We start from the raw sequence: 15,262 nt of genomic DNA, 5'->3' as shown, positions 1-15,262 counted from the left end.
AAAAGTGCTATGCTCCATTTGTTTTGGAGTCTGTAGCTCTGAAAATGTATCCTGAAGAGTGTCGAGCGGAAATTTCAGCAAGTGGCAAATAGTAAAGAAAAGAAAAATGACAAACTGACTGATTTGTGGGTGACAGCAGCTGAATTTGAGAAGAACATTCATTTGGTTGGATCCCATGTCTGATGGAAATTTCCAGAATTTCAGGACTGAAATGTCACATATGAGTATTGTGAATAATTGCATTTCAAAGGATCAGAAGCACTGTAGTGCTAGGTGGAATCTCTGAAATGGCCTAGTCCCCAAATCTTCATTTTACAGATGAGGCAACTGAGGACTGGAAAATATGAACTCAAGGTCACATAGCTAATTAATAGTACAGCTGAAACTAGGTCTCAAGTCTCTTACTCCTAATATACCAGGTCTCTATAATTTCCTCAGATAACTGATAGAATGAAACCGTCTACAAAATAGTGGGGATTGTCTAAGCAAGTCAACCAGTTTAATTGGTTAGATTTCTGTAAATGCCTCCTTAGCTTCACACTGGATAGACATCAGCTTTGGGTCTTAATTTTCTTATCTGAAAAGCATAGGAGTTTAGCCAAATGATCCCTAAAATCCTTTCAAACATTAAAATGTTATGATTCTTAATCTGGTATTTATAATGGCATAAAATATTCAGAAATTCAGGAAATTACTTGTCTGACTTTCCACCTCAAATTCTGATGGAGTAATGAGAAGGTCGTATTCATTAGCATCCTCTAAAAATTCATGTTTGAAAAATGACAGTTGGAGCCTGGGGTGTCACTTGGAAAGATCAAATGCCAATGGAATGGCTGACCAGTGCTACTGCCAGTACCAATATTGTCAACAGATTTAAAAACCTATCACATTTTACACTCCTCATCCTTGAAAAATAATCTTTGTTATTTTTTCCATTCAAGTAAGTTGCTAAGAATTCTTTCTTAATTTTTTGCTATGTATTACCTTGCCATTTCTTCCAAGAAGCGGGCTCCCAGCCATTTGTCCATCAGTTTGTAAATATAGACTGCCCTTCCTAGGAGTTCTTCCATATGAGCAAGGGCCTTTGCCTTGATCAGCTCAAGTCGGAATTGGGTTGCTTGTGCTGTATTTAAAAAGTGAGGTCAAGGAGGCATGGTTTAGAATAATATGAGTACAAATTTTCAAATGAATCAAAATAATTTGAAACAAAGAAACGTTATTGTGAGTATTGATATTGTCAAAAGATATTGGCAAACAGTGAGGATTTGAATGCACGGTCATGGGTTCCCATAAACAAGAAGCAGATCTCCTAACCTCTTTAGTTTATTTAATTCAGAAGCAAAGTACAGAAAAAATATTTACATTAAAACTAGAAGTGGTTTTCATTCTTTGGGCTGGGTTACATGACATGATCTGCCTCTGTTATGAATCAGTTCTGAAGTGAAAAGGCAAAGATGGAAATACCACATGTAGGTGACTATACATTTTGAAAGGTGGGCAGGAGATGCCTCCTGTCATTGTAACTAAGAAATAACCATCCTGATTATTTCACTATTTTAAAACCACAGGGAGGCAATTGGGTAAGTTCTTGTGACTTTGTGGACCTGCTAGGTTTTCTAGAATCAAAAGGCTCACTAAGGGAACACTAGAAGCCTGGTAGATCAGGCTTTAAAGGTGAGAGGGGCACACGGTGCACAGAAGAGTCATGGGTAGGATGTAGAGATCCATAGCAATCATGTAGGATAGGAGCACGCAGTAGAATGGAAACATGGGACCTGACTTTCATCCTTCTGGATCTTCTATTCCTCCTACTTCAAACTTCTGCGGTTGATGTTGGGGAGAAGCCAGGAAAATATCAAGTAGTTGGGTCACTACTCTCCCCCTCCCCCACCCCCTAATCCTGCACTTCAATGACTTGAGTCTCTAATCCTCCACTGGCTATAATGATTTTAAAAGGTTATGGTATTTTGGCTCTATTTTCTGATCTCTCTGAAATCCTTCTTTTTCATTTGGTTCTCAGAATATCAAGATCATAGAACTGAAAGAAGCAACATGTTAATCAACTATAGGGAGGAAAGTACCTAACAATTTCTAATCAGCCCTGGCCCAGTAGCCATTTCTCCTATTTTACAGATCTTCAGAGAAGGGGATTATACAAATTTTACTCCTAAGAACTAAATCTCAGTATCTAAGAATCCTCCATTAGGAATTTTTTATCTTAGTTGCAGACCTAAATCATTCCCATTGTAATTCACCCCACTTCTTTAAGCCTCCCTTCAGCCTCCTCTGGTCGGTGAATCTCAGCAGTGTCCAGACTTTTCCCTTAATACACCTGTTCCACAGCTTTACTGACCCTCCTAGTCACTCTTCTCCCTTTCTAATACCTCTACATGCTCTTCTGAGATTATAGAAAGACTGTGACACCAAATTCAATTCAAAATTCAATTTAGAGAAAGCATCAGTCGAGTAAAAAGGGCAGGTGGAGCCTAAGTTGTCACTTGGAAAGATGAAATGCCAGTTGAATGGCCAACAGAAGTTATTGTGAGTATTGATATTGTCAATAGATTTAAAAATCTATCACATTTTACACTTCTCATCCTTAAAAAAAACTTTTGTCAATTTTTTTCTGCTCAGGTAAGTTGCTAGGAATTCTTTGGTTTTGCATAGACAGAACAAGCATGGCAGTGAATTGTTCACTTTGCAATCTATTTGATTTGTTGTTTGGTTGACACAGGTTAACTAACCCTCTTTAGGATTCGCCTGTGATTTGTTAGTTTAGTGAGTATTTATTTGTTTTTCTATGAAAATGATGTGATTGTTATATACCTTCACACTGAAGGGCTGCCAGATGTTCATCCTTTATTTTTATTTTCAATTCTTTCTTCCTTTCTAGCTCCTCCAGTTCCTCTGGTGTTAGAATCACGGGAGGGACTTCTGGTGATGGAGCTACAGAAGAAGCAAAGTGTTTTGAGTAAATTTCAGATTTTCTTAATATATACATATATATCTACATGTGTTATGTGCATGTATAGTTATTAAACAATTAAATTCTACAAATATTTATTAAATACTTCCATGTGTCCTGGAATCAGGAAGGCTCACCTTTGTGAGTTCAAATCTGGTCTTAGATACTTATTAGCTGTATAACCTTTGTAAGTCCCTTAACCTTTTTGCCTCAGTTCCTTATCAGTAAAAATGAGCTGGAGAAGGAAATGGCAAACCACTCCAGTACCTTTGCCCAGAGAATCCCAAATTGGGTCCCAGAGAGTTGAATATGATTGAAAAAATGACTGAACAAAAGCCACATGTGGCAAGTGCTTAGAGATATGAAGACAAAAACAAGTCAGTCCTTCCCCTAAAGAAGTTTGTACTCTAATGGTGCTGCTGGTGGTGGTTGGGAGATGGACACCAATACACACTGAGGAGGGGCAGCTAGGTGGTGCAGTGGCCTGGGAATCAGGAAGACTCATTTTCATGAGGCCAAATCTGGCCTCAAATCTGGATGGGAAAGTGACTTAACCCTTTTTGCCTCAGTTTCTTCCTCTGTAAAAATGAGCTGGAGAAGAAAATGGCAAACTACTCCAGTATCTTTGCCAAGAAAACCCCAAATGGAGAAACAGAGTTGGACACAACTGAAACAAGAAAGGGATGATGCAGATACTTGTGAGATAGCTAACAGCTAGGATTTGTAGCATGCTTGAGGGGCTGTAAAATACTTGGAAGCTTTTATTTCATTGTATCCTCACAATAGCCCTGGGGGAGTATTATCACCACCATTCTACAGATGAAGACACTGAAGTACCCAGAGGTTAAGTGACTTGCCCAGGGTCACACAGTATGTAAGTGTCTAAGGCTGGATTTAAGTCCTGTACTCTATCTACTATGCTACCTGTTCTTGAGTCAGCTATCACACTACTACAACATACTACTACACTTGTTGTTCAGCTGTTTCAGTCATGTCCGACTCTTTGTGGCCCCATTTGGGGTTTTCTTGGCAAAGATACTGGACTGGTTTGCTATTTCCTTCTCCATCTCATTTTACAGATGAGGAAACTGAGGCAAGAGGACTACGTGACTTGCTTAGAGTCAGTCACACAGTTAGTAAGTGTCTGAGGCCAGATTTGAACTTCAGAAGATGAGTCTTCCTGACTCCAGGTCTGGCACTCTGTGCAATATGGCGCCACCTAGCTGCCCCACTGCATTACTTAGCTGCCTTTAATCCGGAATCGGGAAAGACTTCACTCACTTCACTCACAAAGAAAGAGGAGTTGGGGCCTGAGTTAATCCTTGTTGGAAGACAAGGCTTTTGAGGAGGACAGATAAAAATAGAGTTTACAGAGAAGAGTCTGAGTGAATGCACACATGTAGGAGATGACAAGTTGAGTTTGTATAAGAGCTACTAATCCATTCTTACTGGATGGTAGAATTCAGGGAAGGAGAGAGTATGAAATGACACTGGGAAGGTAGATAGGAGCCAGAATGCCAAGGCCCTTCAATGCAAAGTTTGAAGGAAAGCAGTTAAGTTATTAGATAATCTTATTGATTCTGCTGACCACAGGTAATAACCATCTCCTCATGCCTTGAATTTTGTTTGCCTACTTCTGGTTTCCATTTTCCAAGAATTAGCTCAAAGCGAATTTTGACTTTCTGCTAAAGGAATTAACTTCTTTCTCTACATCTGGCTGTCCACTCCTCTGGAGAGAAGGAGCACGTATCCTGCTTGCCCTGAGCTCCTGACCTCTTCCATTAATTGTTCTTGCTGCAAGGCCAGTAAGCAAGGATGTTGCCTTGATTGAATATCCCTAAATTTTCTGATGAGTTAGGGAGCTTTATTTTTCCATTTCAAGGGAACCTCCCCATTGTGAGATCCCACTAGAAGAGATTCAGCTGCACAATCATTTTTTTACATAGTCTCTAAAGGGTATAAAAGTTCTTCTGCCCCCAAAACTTGGATTATTCTAGGCTTGGCACAGAGATGCTGATGACTACATTCCATTCAGAGCTGTACATTGATGGGGCTCCTCTGATTATGGCACAGTGTTTATGTTATAGATTCAGAGCTTGCTGTGACTACTTCTGGTATGAAGTAGGCTGCGGAATAACACTTATTCCTGTGTATCATTTCAATAAACCTGGCTTCATTAAAACCATAACTCTCATGCATGTTATTTATTAAAACCTAGGATTCAAACATAAGCAGTCTGATAGTTTGAGATGATATTTTATCCTAGAGGTAATGGAGAGCCACTGAAAATTTCTGAGCAGAGAACTGATACAGTGAAACATACGCTTTAGGAAGATTATTTGGTCAATTGTATCTCTGGAAGATGAATTAGAGATGAGTAAATAGATTTGAAAGCTTTTACAATAATCCAAGTGAGAGGTGATAAGGATTTGAACTGGGGTGTTATCAATAAGAGTTAAGAAAAAAGATGAGTTCAAATTCAGCCTCAGACACTTTCTAGCTATGTGACCCTGGGCAAGTCACTTACTTTCCTGTTTGCTTCAGTTTCCTCATCTGTAAGATGGGAAAAATAATAATACCCTGGGTTGTTGTGAGGATCAAATGAGACAAAGTGCTTAAAACAGCACCTGATACATAGTAAGCATTATGTAAACGTTAGCTATCATTCTTATTATTCTAAAATTGGAAAGGATAGAATTAATATCACTGGTAAAGCCCAAGGTAGGTGAGAAAAATAGTAAGAGCACTTAGCCACTTTAAATGAATTTCTATCTCTCTCAAGGTCCAGTCAGATTATATGAAGGGCACTTAAAGGGTCATTATGGATGGGATTGTAATAACTGTTGACTTTAATCTTTGGGAAAAATGGAGAACTGGAGGAAAATTTGACATCTTGAATATCACAGAGACTTGTTCAGATGTGACTCATTACAGTATTATGTCTCTGGAAGGAGGGGATATCTTATTAGAAAGAAATAGAATAGGCACTGGATGCAGGAGGAGAGGAATATTTTAAGTCAAGAAGATAAGAGTTTTAGAAAAAAAGTCTTAGACCCCGGAGTTTTGTTATTGTTGTTTTGTTTGGGATGGGGCAGAATCATAATAGAAAACATTTGGATGAAAATCAACAGGCAGAAACAGAAGCTTTCATATCATCAAAATACTACAGACTGCCTGGAGAGAGGAAATGGATGAAGAATTTAATCATGAGCTTGGTGTGTAGATGTTATGTAGTAATGATTTGTGATGGGTAATCAGTTCCACAGCTGGAACACACATACACAATCTCTCTCTCTCTCTCTCTCTCTGTCTCTCTCTCTCTCTCTCTGTCTCTCTCTCTGTCTCTCTGTCTCTCTCTGTCTCTTTGTCTCTCTCTCTCTCTTTCCCTTTGTCTCTTTCTCTCTTCCTCATTCTCACTTTCACTCTCCCTTTACTCCCAACTCTCTTTTTCTCTCTCTGCCAATGGATAGGGTTCTGGACCTGGAGTTAGGAAGATCTCAGTTGAAATCCAGCCTCATATATTCACTAACTATCTGACTCTGGGCAATTCATGTAACCTCTGTTTGCCTCAGCTTCCTCAATGATAAAATTGGGATGTATTCACAGCACTGACCTCACATGATTATTATGAGGATTCAAAAGTCAAAACAGTTAATACTTTGTTTTTTCAACTCGCTCCAGCGATGATTTATTGTAACCTTAAAAGAATGGATAACTGCTCTTCAGTTGAACTTCTATTCCCTATCTGATCCTCAAATGAGAGATAAATTGACTAAAGGCTTTGATAAATTCACATCAGCAGGCACACAGGAACTATATACCCCAGAGTGCTAAAAGAAGGTGATTGCTGACACATGGTCAGCAGTTACTGAAAGGTTATGGAAGATGTCACAGGATGGACAAAAGGTAAATGAGCTTGTTTTAAAAAATAGGGAAGAGGATTCTGTGGAAGGTTGTGGGAAGAAGAATAGGAGAAGAGAGAAGGGATTGAGCTGAGTAATGAGAAGAAGGAAATAGTGTTGTGACTTGCAAGAATCTGGACTATTAAAGTAGGACAGAAGTTGAATTTGGGGAGAAGAAATTTGGCAAAATGTGAGATAAACCAAAAATAAAATTAAAAGAGGAAGCTCTCAATTATTGGCCCAGCTTCTACTTCTTGGTTGTAACAGAAATATGATGAAGGACAGCTAAGGAAGATATAGAGGGACTTCGGAAGATTGAAGAGGATTAATCCTTCAAGTGGAACTTGAAGAAGTAGGCTCAAGAAAGCTAAGGAGAAGCCCTCTGGTAAAACAAGGCAAGGCAGGGCAAGTGAGAAAAAGTAGGCAGAACAAATAGAATGTTAAGTGAATTGACAATGCAGCTTGCTAGGCAGGGGCAAATTGGTTGTAAAAATTTTTACTTTTTAAAAATTAAAAATTGTAGAAGAAAAAAGTTTTAACCACATGCATAGGGCTGAATTTTAAATACCCATAGTGACTTGCATCTAGGGTGTAAGCTGAGGGAACTGGAAAAATGCCTCTCTGCACTCTGAATTGTGAGACAGGAATGAAGTTTGTGAAGGAAACAGAAGCATACAATAATACATAATAATACACAAAAGAGCTCCTGAGGCAGATGAGACAAGACCTGACCTTTGTCATAAGGATAGCAAATGGTAGCGTTATATATTAGAGAAAGAGAAAGAAAAGGGCACACATACAATTAGAACTTAGAAACAGATTGGAGGCTCTTCCTAGAAAAATGAGAGAGTTGGAGGCTCAAGACAGGAGGAAGCTGCTTGTCCTAAGAATAACAGGACAGACACAGGAGTCCTTAGCTGAGAGATTACCCAGTAATGGGCAGAAGAAGAAGGGAAAATGGCTGATTCCCTGCTCAGGGGAACCAAGGCATCTGCCAACAGGATTATAAGAGAGATGCCTTTTGTCTTCCTGAGGACTGAATCTAAGAAATTCCCAAGATTTACCAAAGCAGATAACAACTTTCTTCTGGTGAATCACGTGGTCACATGTGATGCCTCTAGAAGGAGCCTAGAATACTGTCCACCATTTGGAACTCTGGGGCATGAAACTGAAGTCCATAGAGGCACAGTATCTGTTTTCCTCACTTGAAAATTTAACGCAAGAGATATTGAAAAGAAAAATTTGAGTAGTGAACAGATGAGGTGCTAAGGAGGTGCTGCCTGAGAATGAGATTTGGATTTCTGGATCATGGTTTAAAGTATAGGGCTGATAGATTACCTTTAAAAGGTAAAGATCGCAAAGAGAATATCTTCTGACCCCGGCTTTTAATCCTTTTGAAATTAAATTTCATAAGGTGTTCTTTCTGTTTTCCCTGGCCGTATTTAATTTTCTTTAGTGAGCTGACTTGGATGAAAAATATTTACTACATTCTGATCTTGTTAATTTTGTAACAGATACTGAACAGTGAGTGGGGTTTTCTGATTATCAGAACGAGAGTTGAGTGAGTTTTGAAGAATATGTGGAAAATGTCCTGTAAGCCTCTAGGACTGCCAGTATTTTGGGCCCACTGCTGATGCTTGAGGTAGATGGCACATTCTGAAGGATCACCGGGGAGACACTGATCCTGGACAGAAGATGGCAACATCGAATCCTGCAAGTCAGACAGCTGTCATGCTAGCAGACTGTGCTGTTGGGAGGCTGGTTCAGCATTTAGTATTTCATTTAAAATAATTTACTTGAATAAAGGAAAAATAGCTCTTAAAAACAAACAATCAAAAAGGTTGAAGCTGGTGAGAATGTATTTCCCAGAGTTTTTTGCAAACTTAATCAAAAGTACTTTAAATTAGAATGGATGGGAGGAGGAGATGATAGCCTATGTGTATCCTGAAATTAGGTACTATGGAGAGCAGACACAAAGAAGGAAAAATAGCAATTAGGAGACCTGCAAATTTACAGGAAATAAGGAGCCAGTGGTAAAATCCATGGCCTCCCAACACAAGGGGGAAATGTGATTTCATAGATACCATCGAGACACTCCCATGATAACTGCAGCTCTGTAGGGGTATACTTTATTCAAAAGAAGCAGAATGGATAAAAGGAGTGAAGTTCTATACTCACATGAGGAAATTCAGGAACCAGTGGGAAAGCATGGTGGATGGTATTTGAGTAAAGATCAAAGGAGGGGGGAGAGAAAAAATTTTGTTATTGTAGTATATTACAGACCACTTGGACAGAAAGATGAGTTTAGAAGACAGATTGCAAACCCATCATTTGTGGAGGTATGATATGGTAATGATGGGGAACTTAAATCATCTAGACATTTGCTGGAAGCTCTCTGTCAAAAGCAGGTCAGCTAACTGATATGCTTTGGTAAAGATTCCATCCTTCAAAAGAAGCAGAAGCTACAAGAAAAAGTTATATTATGAATCCGATTCTGCTGACAGGGAGGAACTGTTGATGAAATATAAATGATGGGAATCTTGGGACTAGGTAACCATGATATCCTAGAGTTTGTGATAGGGAAGAAGAAGAAATCAGGGCAAGTTTGACATGCAGTGCAGATTTTGAGGAAGCAGATTTCAAAGAGTTCAAAGGAAAAACAGGAAGAATTCCATGAGTAAAATCGCTTGTTAGAAATCAGCACAATGGGGATAGGAGAAGTTCAAGATTGAAATTCTGAAGATAGAAAAGGAAATAATTCCAATGAGGAAAGAAAATGGCATTTGCCTGAAAAGACCAACGTGGATATACAGAAACTGCATCAAACAACTTAGATTTTTTTTTTATTTAAAAGCAATTTGGGTTAAGTAACTTACTCAAGGTTACACGGCCAGGTATTTTGTGTGGGTGCTAAGTATCTGAGGCCGGAACCAGTCCCAGGTCTCCCAACTCTGGGGCCAGCACTCTTACTCACTGCGCCACCTGGCTGCCCCAACAACTTAGATTTTTTAAAAGAAATGTATGAAAGCTGTAAGCAAGGCTGGGAACAGAGAACTAAATGTAAGAGTATGGAACATTTCTGTAAAAATAGTGCAAGGAAAGCTAAAACTCAGAACAGGCTGAGGCTGGCAAGAGAAGCTAAGGCCAACTTGTGGAAAAAAGAAGGATCAAAGAAGGAATATGACCTTTTCTCTCTCTCTCTCTACACACACACACATACATACATATATATATATATACACATATATGTGTATATATGTATGGTGGTCAAAAGAAGTGATACAAGGACACTCTCAAGGTCTCAAGAACTTTGGAACTGATTTGGGACATGAGACACATGGGAACAGGACTGATCAGCATGGTGTGACCACATCAGAGAAGGTACAGTGCTATATGAGCAAAGCAGAATTGAAACAGCTCAAAGGAAATGCAGGATGCGCGAATTTAGAGAATCCACCCAAAATGTTCACACAGACTATTTGTGCCCAGCTTGTGATAGGCATTCCAAACTCATATTGATCTGATCAACCACAGTTGGACACCCTGGAACTTGACTCTAACATTGTGATGTCATTTTGGTCCTCTTCAAGAATGAAGAACAACAACCGACCAACTATATATGTATATATGTGTGTGTGTGCATGTATGCAGGCATGCATGTATATATATATGTGTTTCCATATACATATGGTTTTTTTCTTTGCAAAAGAGAATGATTTTCACATTTTAAGTGACAACAAAACTAACAGGAAGTTAATGCTCAAAAAGAAGCAAGGAGATGGTAAGATAGCATGTTTTTGCTCTAGTTGAATTCAGGTCACCTGACCCAAATGAACTACATTCTTGAATCCTAAAAGAATGGGCAGATATGACTGCTGAGCTACTGTCAGTGACAGGGAAAATCTCTCTCATATATTTGCTATAACTTATGAATACAATGGAAAGGTGAGACAGAAAGTAGTATTGCTTAATGGAGTGAGAACTGTTGGAATTGTTGGAACCGAAGAACAGATGCTAATAATTCTATGTGAACTTGGATGGAGGGCTCAGTTGGTGTTCCCCAGAGATCTCTGCTTAACCCTTCCTCATCAAAGTCTTGTACACATAAGTGGCAAGCTCATAAAATTTTCATATGACAAAAAGCTAGAAGGGAGAACTAAGATCATGGATGAGAGAATTAGGATCTAAAATTTTTGCACCCATCTGATGGAATAAAATCTAATAAGATAAATCTTAGTAAGTATAATTGTAATGTCATATACTTAGATAGTTAAGCACTTACTATAGTACAGGCACTGTGCTAAGCACTGAGAATATAAATCCAAGAAAAATAAAGACAGTTCTTGCCCTCAAGGAAATCGAATTCATATAAGGGAATGTAACATGTAAAACAATTCTGAAAGTAGAAGTTGATTTCGGGTGGGGTGGGGAGAGAGAAGTTCCCTTGGTGGGGGGGGGGCAATGTGGAGGATGAAGTCTTCAGATTTTGGAGGAGAGCATGAAGAAGAATGTAGGAGTGACCATGGCTGGCCTGAACACTTTCCTTAAAATGGAGACTCTGGGAAAAATTAGAAGGGTTTCATGGGCAGAATGGTATTCTAGGGTAAGAAGGTTTTTGGGGAATGAAGGAGAAAAAGTCTCAAAACTAAGGAACAGAAACTGGAAAAAAATGAATGAGAGGTTAAAAACTAGAAGACTGGCGAAGATACAGCTAGATGGTAGTTAGTTATGAGAAGATCTGGGGGTTTTAATAAACTTCAAGCTCAATGGGTCAGCAATGTGACATGGTAGCCAAAAAATTGAATGCAATCTTAAGACGCAGTAAGTATGGTATCATGTCCAGTGCATGTAGTCACGTCATATATTCTACCCTGGACATGTCAAACTGAAGTATTATTTTTAATTTTGGTCATCACATTTTAGGAACGTTAGCCTAGCTAACAAGAGACTTAGGAGTTAACATGATAGCTATCTTCAAGTTAATCATATGGAAGAGGGGTTGGTCTCTTACTGCTTCATTGGGTAGTACGAGGAGTAATAAGCAAAAGCTTATTAATAAGCAAAAGACAGATCTGAACTGGATATACAGACATATTGACAACTGGAGCTATCCAAAAGTGGACTGGGTGAGTACTTTAAAAAAAGGCTAGGTGACTACTTGTCAGCCATATCATCGAGATGATTTCCTAGGTATACGCCGGGATACATAGCCTCAGAGGTCCGTCAGGCTCTGAGGGTCTGTTATTCTGTAACTGAAGATAGATTATTAACTGATTAACATTGGACTTCATTATCCTTAAAGGCTATGCTTAATTCATTTCAGCTTCACTCTCTTCATCTGTATGCTTGTTCTGCTTTCCAGAGTTGTTGCAAGGAAAGTATAAATTTCAAAATGTTAAATAAAAGTGACTTAGTCTATACACCATTTAAGCTATGGATAGCTTTAATGGTATAGATTACAATGCATGCAGGCCTTTTCACCCCATGCAACTCTCACCCATAGCCTCCCATAAATCCTGACCACCCAATGTACTACAAAAACCTTCCCTTGGGTGTTTTACAGCACATGGGTACCAGTTTGTCACTTGGCCATAATTCTCATTCCTCATTCTACCTATATGACCAGCACCAAGTTTTCTTATAAGCGTATGTTTTCTACCAGGAAAAGACTAAAGAAGATGGATGATTTTCTGCAACACTAAATACCTTTCTTCTTCTTCTCTGGCTTCTTCTTTGCATGTTTGCCACCTTTACCACCTTGCTGAGGAGATTTTTCTTTAGATTCATCTGGCATATTTTCTTTTTCATCTTCTAATTTCTTCAAATGTATTTCAGAATTTACCTAGAAATGACATTATTTTATTTTAACCAGAATTTTTGTGAAATATAATTTCTGTTTGGGTTTAGTGGTCAGAAGATTCTCTGATTTTCTGTTAAACTGATGGATGAGGAAGGAAGAGAGCAACCATCAGTCTTTGTACCAGAGAGGTTACCCTGCTGGGGCAGGGTGCCTATGGCCAGTGTTTTTAAGCAGGAGATGCATGTCAACCTTGCTAATGTACAGGTCAAACTGACTTCTTGCAACAGAATTTTCCAAACTGTAGATTGTCTTTATGTGGAAGTAATAGAAAGTGTACAAGACTCTTTCAGGAAAGATGCTAAACAATAGCTCGATTTACTGGTTATTTTCAAGTAAAACTTGCATACAAATGCATACATTTTTCTCTGTCTCTCTCTTCTATCTTTTTCTTTTTTTTCACATCACCATTTTCCTATATTTTTCATATTCAATATTTCTTACAGTGCAGTGATATTCCATCAAATTGGTGTGCCCCAATCTGGTCAGCTATTTCTCAATCAAGGGAGGCTTACTCCCCCCATTCCCTGCCCCCTCCCCTTCTAATTCTTAGGTACTACAAAAAGTGCTGCTTTTCCTAGTGGACCTTTCTATCTTTGGCTTCCTTAGGATATATGAATAAAAGTGACATCTTTGAGTCAAAGGGGGTTGACATTTTAGACATTTTTAAGCATAATTTCAAATTTCCTGAGTGTCTGGCTTAATTTACAGTTCCATCAATGAATTACTATGACCACCTTCCTACAGTCTAGCCAAAATTGATTATATCCATCTTTTGTCATCTTTTCCAATTTTCTGGGAGGTGAAACCTCAAAATTGTTTCAATTTACATTTTTTATGATCATTTGCGATTTACAGCATTTTAAATGGCTATTAATAGTAACCTAGTTGTTCTTTTGAGAACTGTTTGCATAGGATATAATTTGAAAAATTCTGTTCTGGACCATTGCAGTGAAATTATATTGATAATAGGACCAAACCACCTTTTATATTACTTCCATGTGAAAAATGATTTCAAATTCATTCTAGAAAAAAAAGAGAGATCAGCTTAGATTAGACTCTTCCTTCTCTAAACTACTGTTATATTTATAGTTAGTGCCACACAGTTTGGCACTTAATTATTCTCTAATCAGTCTTGTCTCTCTCAAAAATTGTAAACTCCCTGAGATGAGAAGCTCTGAAATCAAATGCTTGGGATAGATGCTCAATAAATACATGCTGATAGATTGATTCTTTATCTTATGCAATATTCATTTGGTGTCTGTTCTTAGCAGAGCAAGGAATTGAATGAATTTTCCTTTAGATCAAGTCCCGTTTTTATTGGACCCTTTGGGCAACCTAATGAAGCCTATGGGTCCCCTCTTCAGAATAATGATTTTAAATGCACAAAATAAAATACACAGATTTACAAAGAAAATCAATTATATTGAAATACAGTCATATAGATGTATATGCATATACACATTATATACATACACACATACACATATGTGTGTACATATACATATATGTGTATGTGTATACATGTTTATGAAAATAAATTAAATCAAGTTCACAGTCTCAAGGTTAAGAACCAGACTTTAGTAACATTTTTGTTATAAATGTGTTTCAATTTCAAAATTGTACTTTACACTTCTTGGTAAACTTGGTATTCCTCCTATAAAATGCAGGCAATCTGTTTTCCAACTTGCTATTGAAAAGCATTACAAGCTAGTAATTTTCTCTTAAATCTGCTATTTCTGCTTTGTCTTCATTTTCCTGGGCTGTTTGCCTCAAGGTCTCTGGGTCCCTTTCGAAATTAAAATGAAAAGGCACTATCTTTCGTTACCTAGATAATAAGATGGGTAAGGACTTCGTAAAAAGGTATTTTGATGTGTGACAGTTAAATCTAATTTCTTTCCTTGAAATAATTTTGTACTAGCTAATTAGAAGAATATTTTGCTAAAATTAAAACTACATATAAAAACGACTGGCTGAAATTGGTGAAAAGAAAATGACTTGGGTTGAGTTGTCATTGTTGTTCTCTTCTAGGTTTGTTTTGATCTTCTCTGTCACCATAGTAGCTTTCTATGGTGAGGGCTTTTCTTTTCACTCATTTTTCAATCTATTTCGTTACTTTTAAAGTTGCTCTACTCCGGGAATACAGGGGGCACTATCCCAAGCCATCTGAGATGGGGGGTGGGAAGGGGGAAGCTGGCAGAAAGGGGCAGGGAGCAGTAAGGGGAAGGTGGCAAGGGGGTACAGGGAGATAGGAGGGACAGGGGGGAAAGGGGGAGGTGGCTGGGGACTGGGTGAAGGAGAGAAAGGAGAGTGGCAGGGTGCAGCAGAGGGAAGTGACAGGGGGATGAGGAAGAAAAAGGGGAAGCAGCAGGAGGAAAGTGAAGGTGGCAGGGGACAGGGGAAAGGAAAGGTTGTAGGGGGCTAGGGGAGGTGCAAGAGGGATGAGGGCAAGGGGGAGGTGGCAGGGGACCAGGGGGAAGTGGCAAGGGGCTAGAAAAAAGGGGAGGTGGCTGGGGCAGTGCAAAGGGGGAGAAGGGG

The 15,262-nt window shown here is 38.7% G+C and overlaps 1 protein-coding gene across 1 annotated transcript in view; it reads right to left on the bottom strand.

Annotated features, from left to right (window-relative positions):
• Positions 1-15,262, bottom strand: part of SPEF2 (sperm flagellar 2) — a 221,105-nt gene that overhangs the window by 20,061 nt on the left and 185,782 nt on the right. The window contains exons 24-26 of the mRNA XM_069096127.1: positions 12,574-12,709; positions 2,827-2,946; positions 985-1,123 (exon numbers count right to left, since the gene is read on the bottom strand). Coding sequence (XP_068952228.1) covers positions 985-1,123; positions 2,827-2,946; positions 12,574-12,709 — 395 coding nt within the window. The remainder of the gene's footprint in view (positions 1-984; positions 1,124-2,826; positions 2,947-12,573; positions 12,710-15,262) is intronic.

This window comes from Petaurus breviceps, unplaced genomic scaffold (assembly GCF_028583685.1).
Source record: "Petaurus breviceps papuanus isolate PSGF00001 unplaced genomic scaffold, PetGlider_PUasm1.0 229, whole genome shotgun sequence".
Lineage (NCBI taxonomy): Eukaryota > Metazoa > Chordata > Mammalia > Diprotodontia > Petauridae > Petaurus > Petaurus breviceps.
Note: the sequence above shows the minus strand (reverse complement) of the source record. Positions and strands in the feature narration are given on the sequence as shown.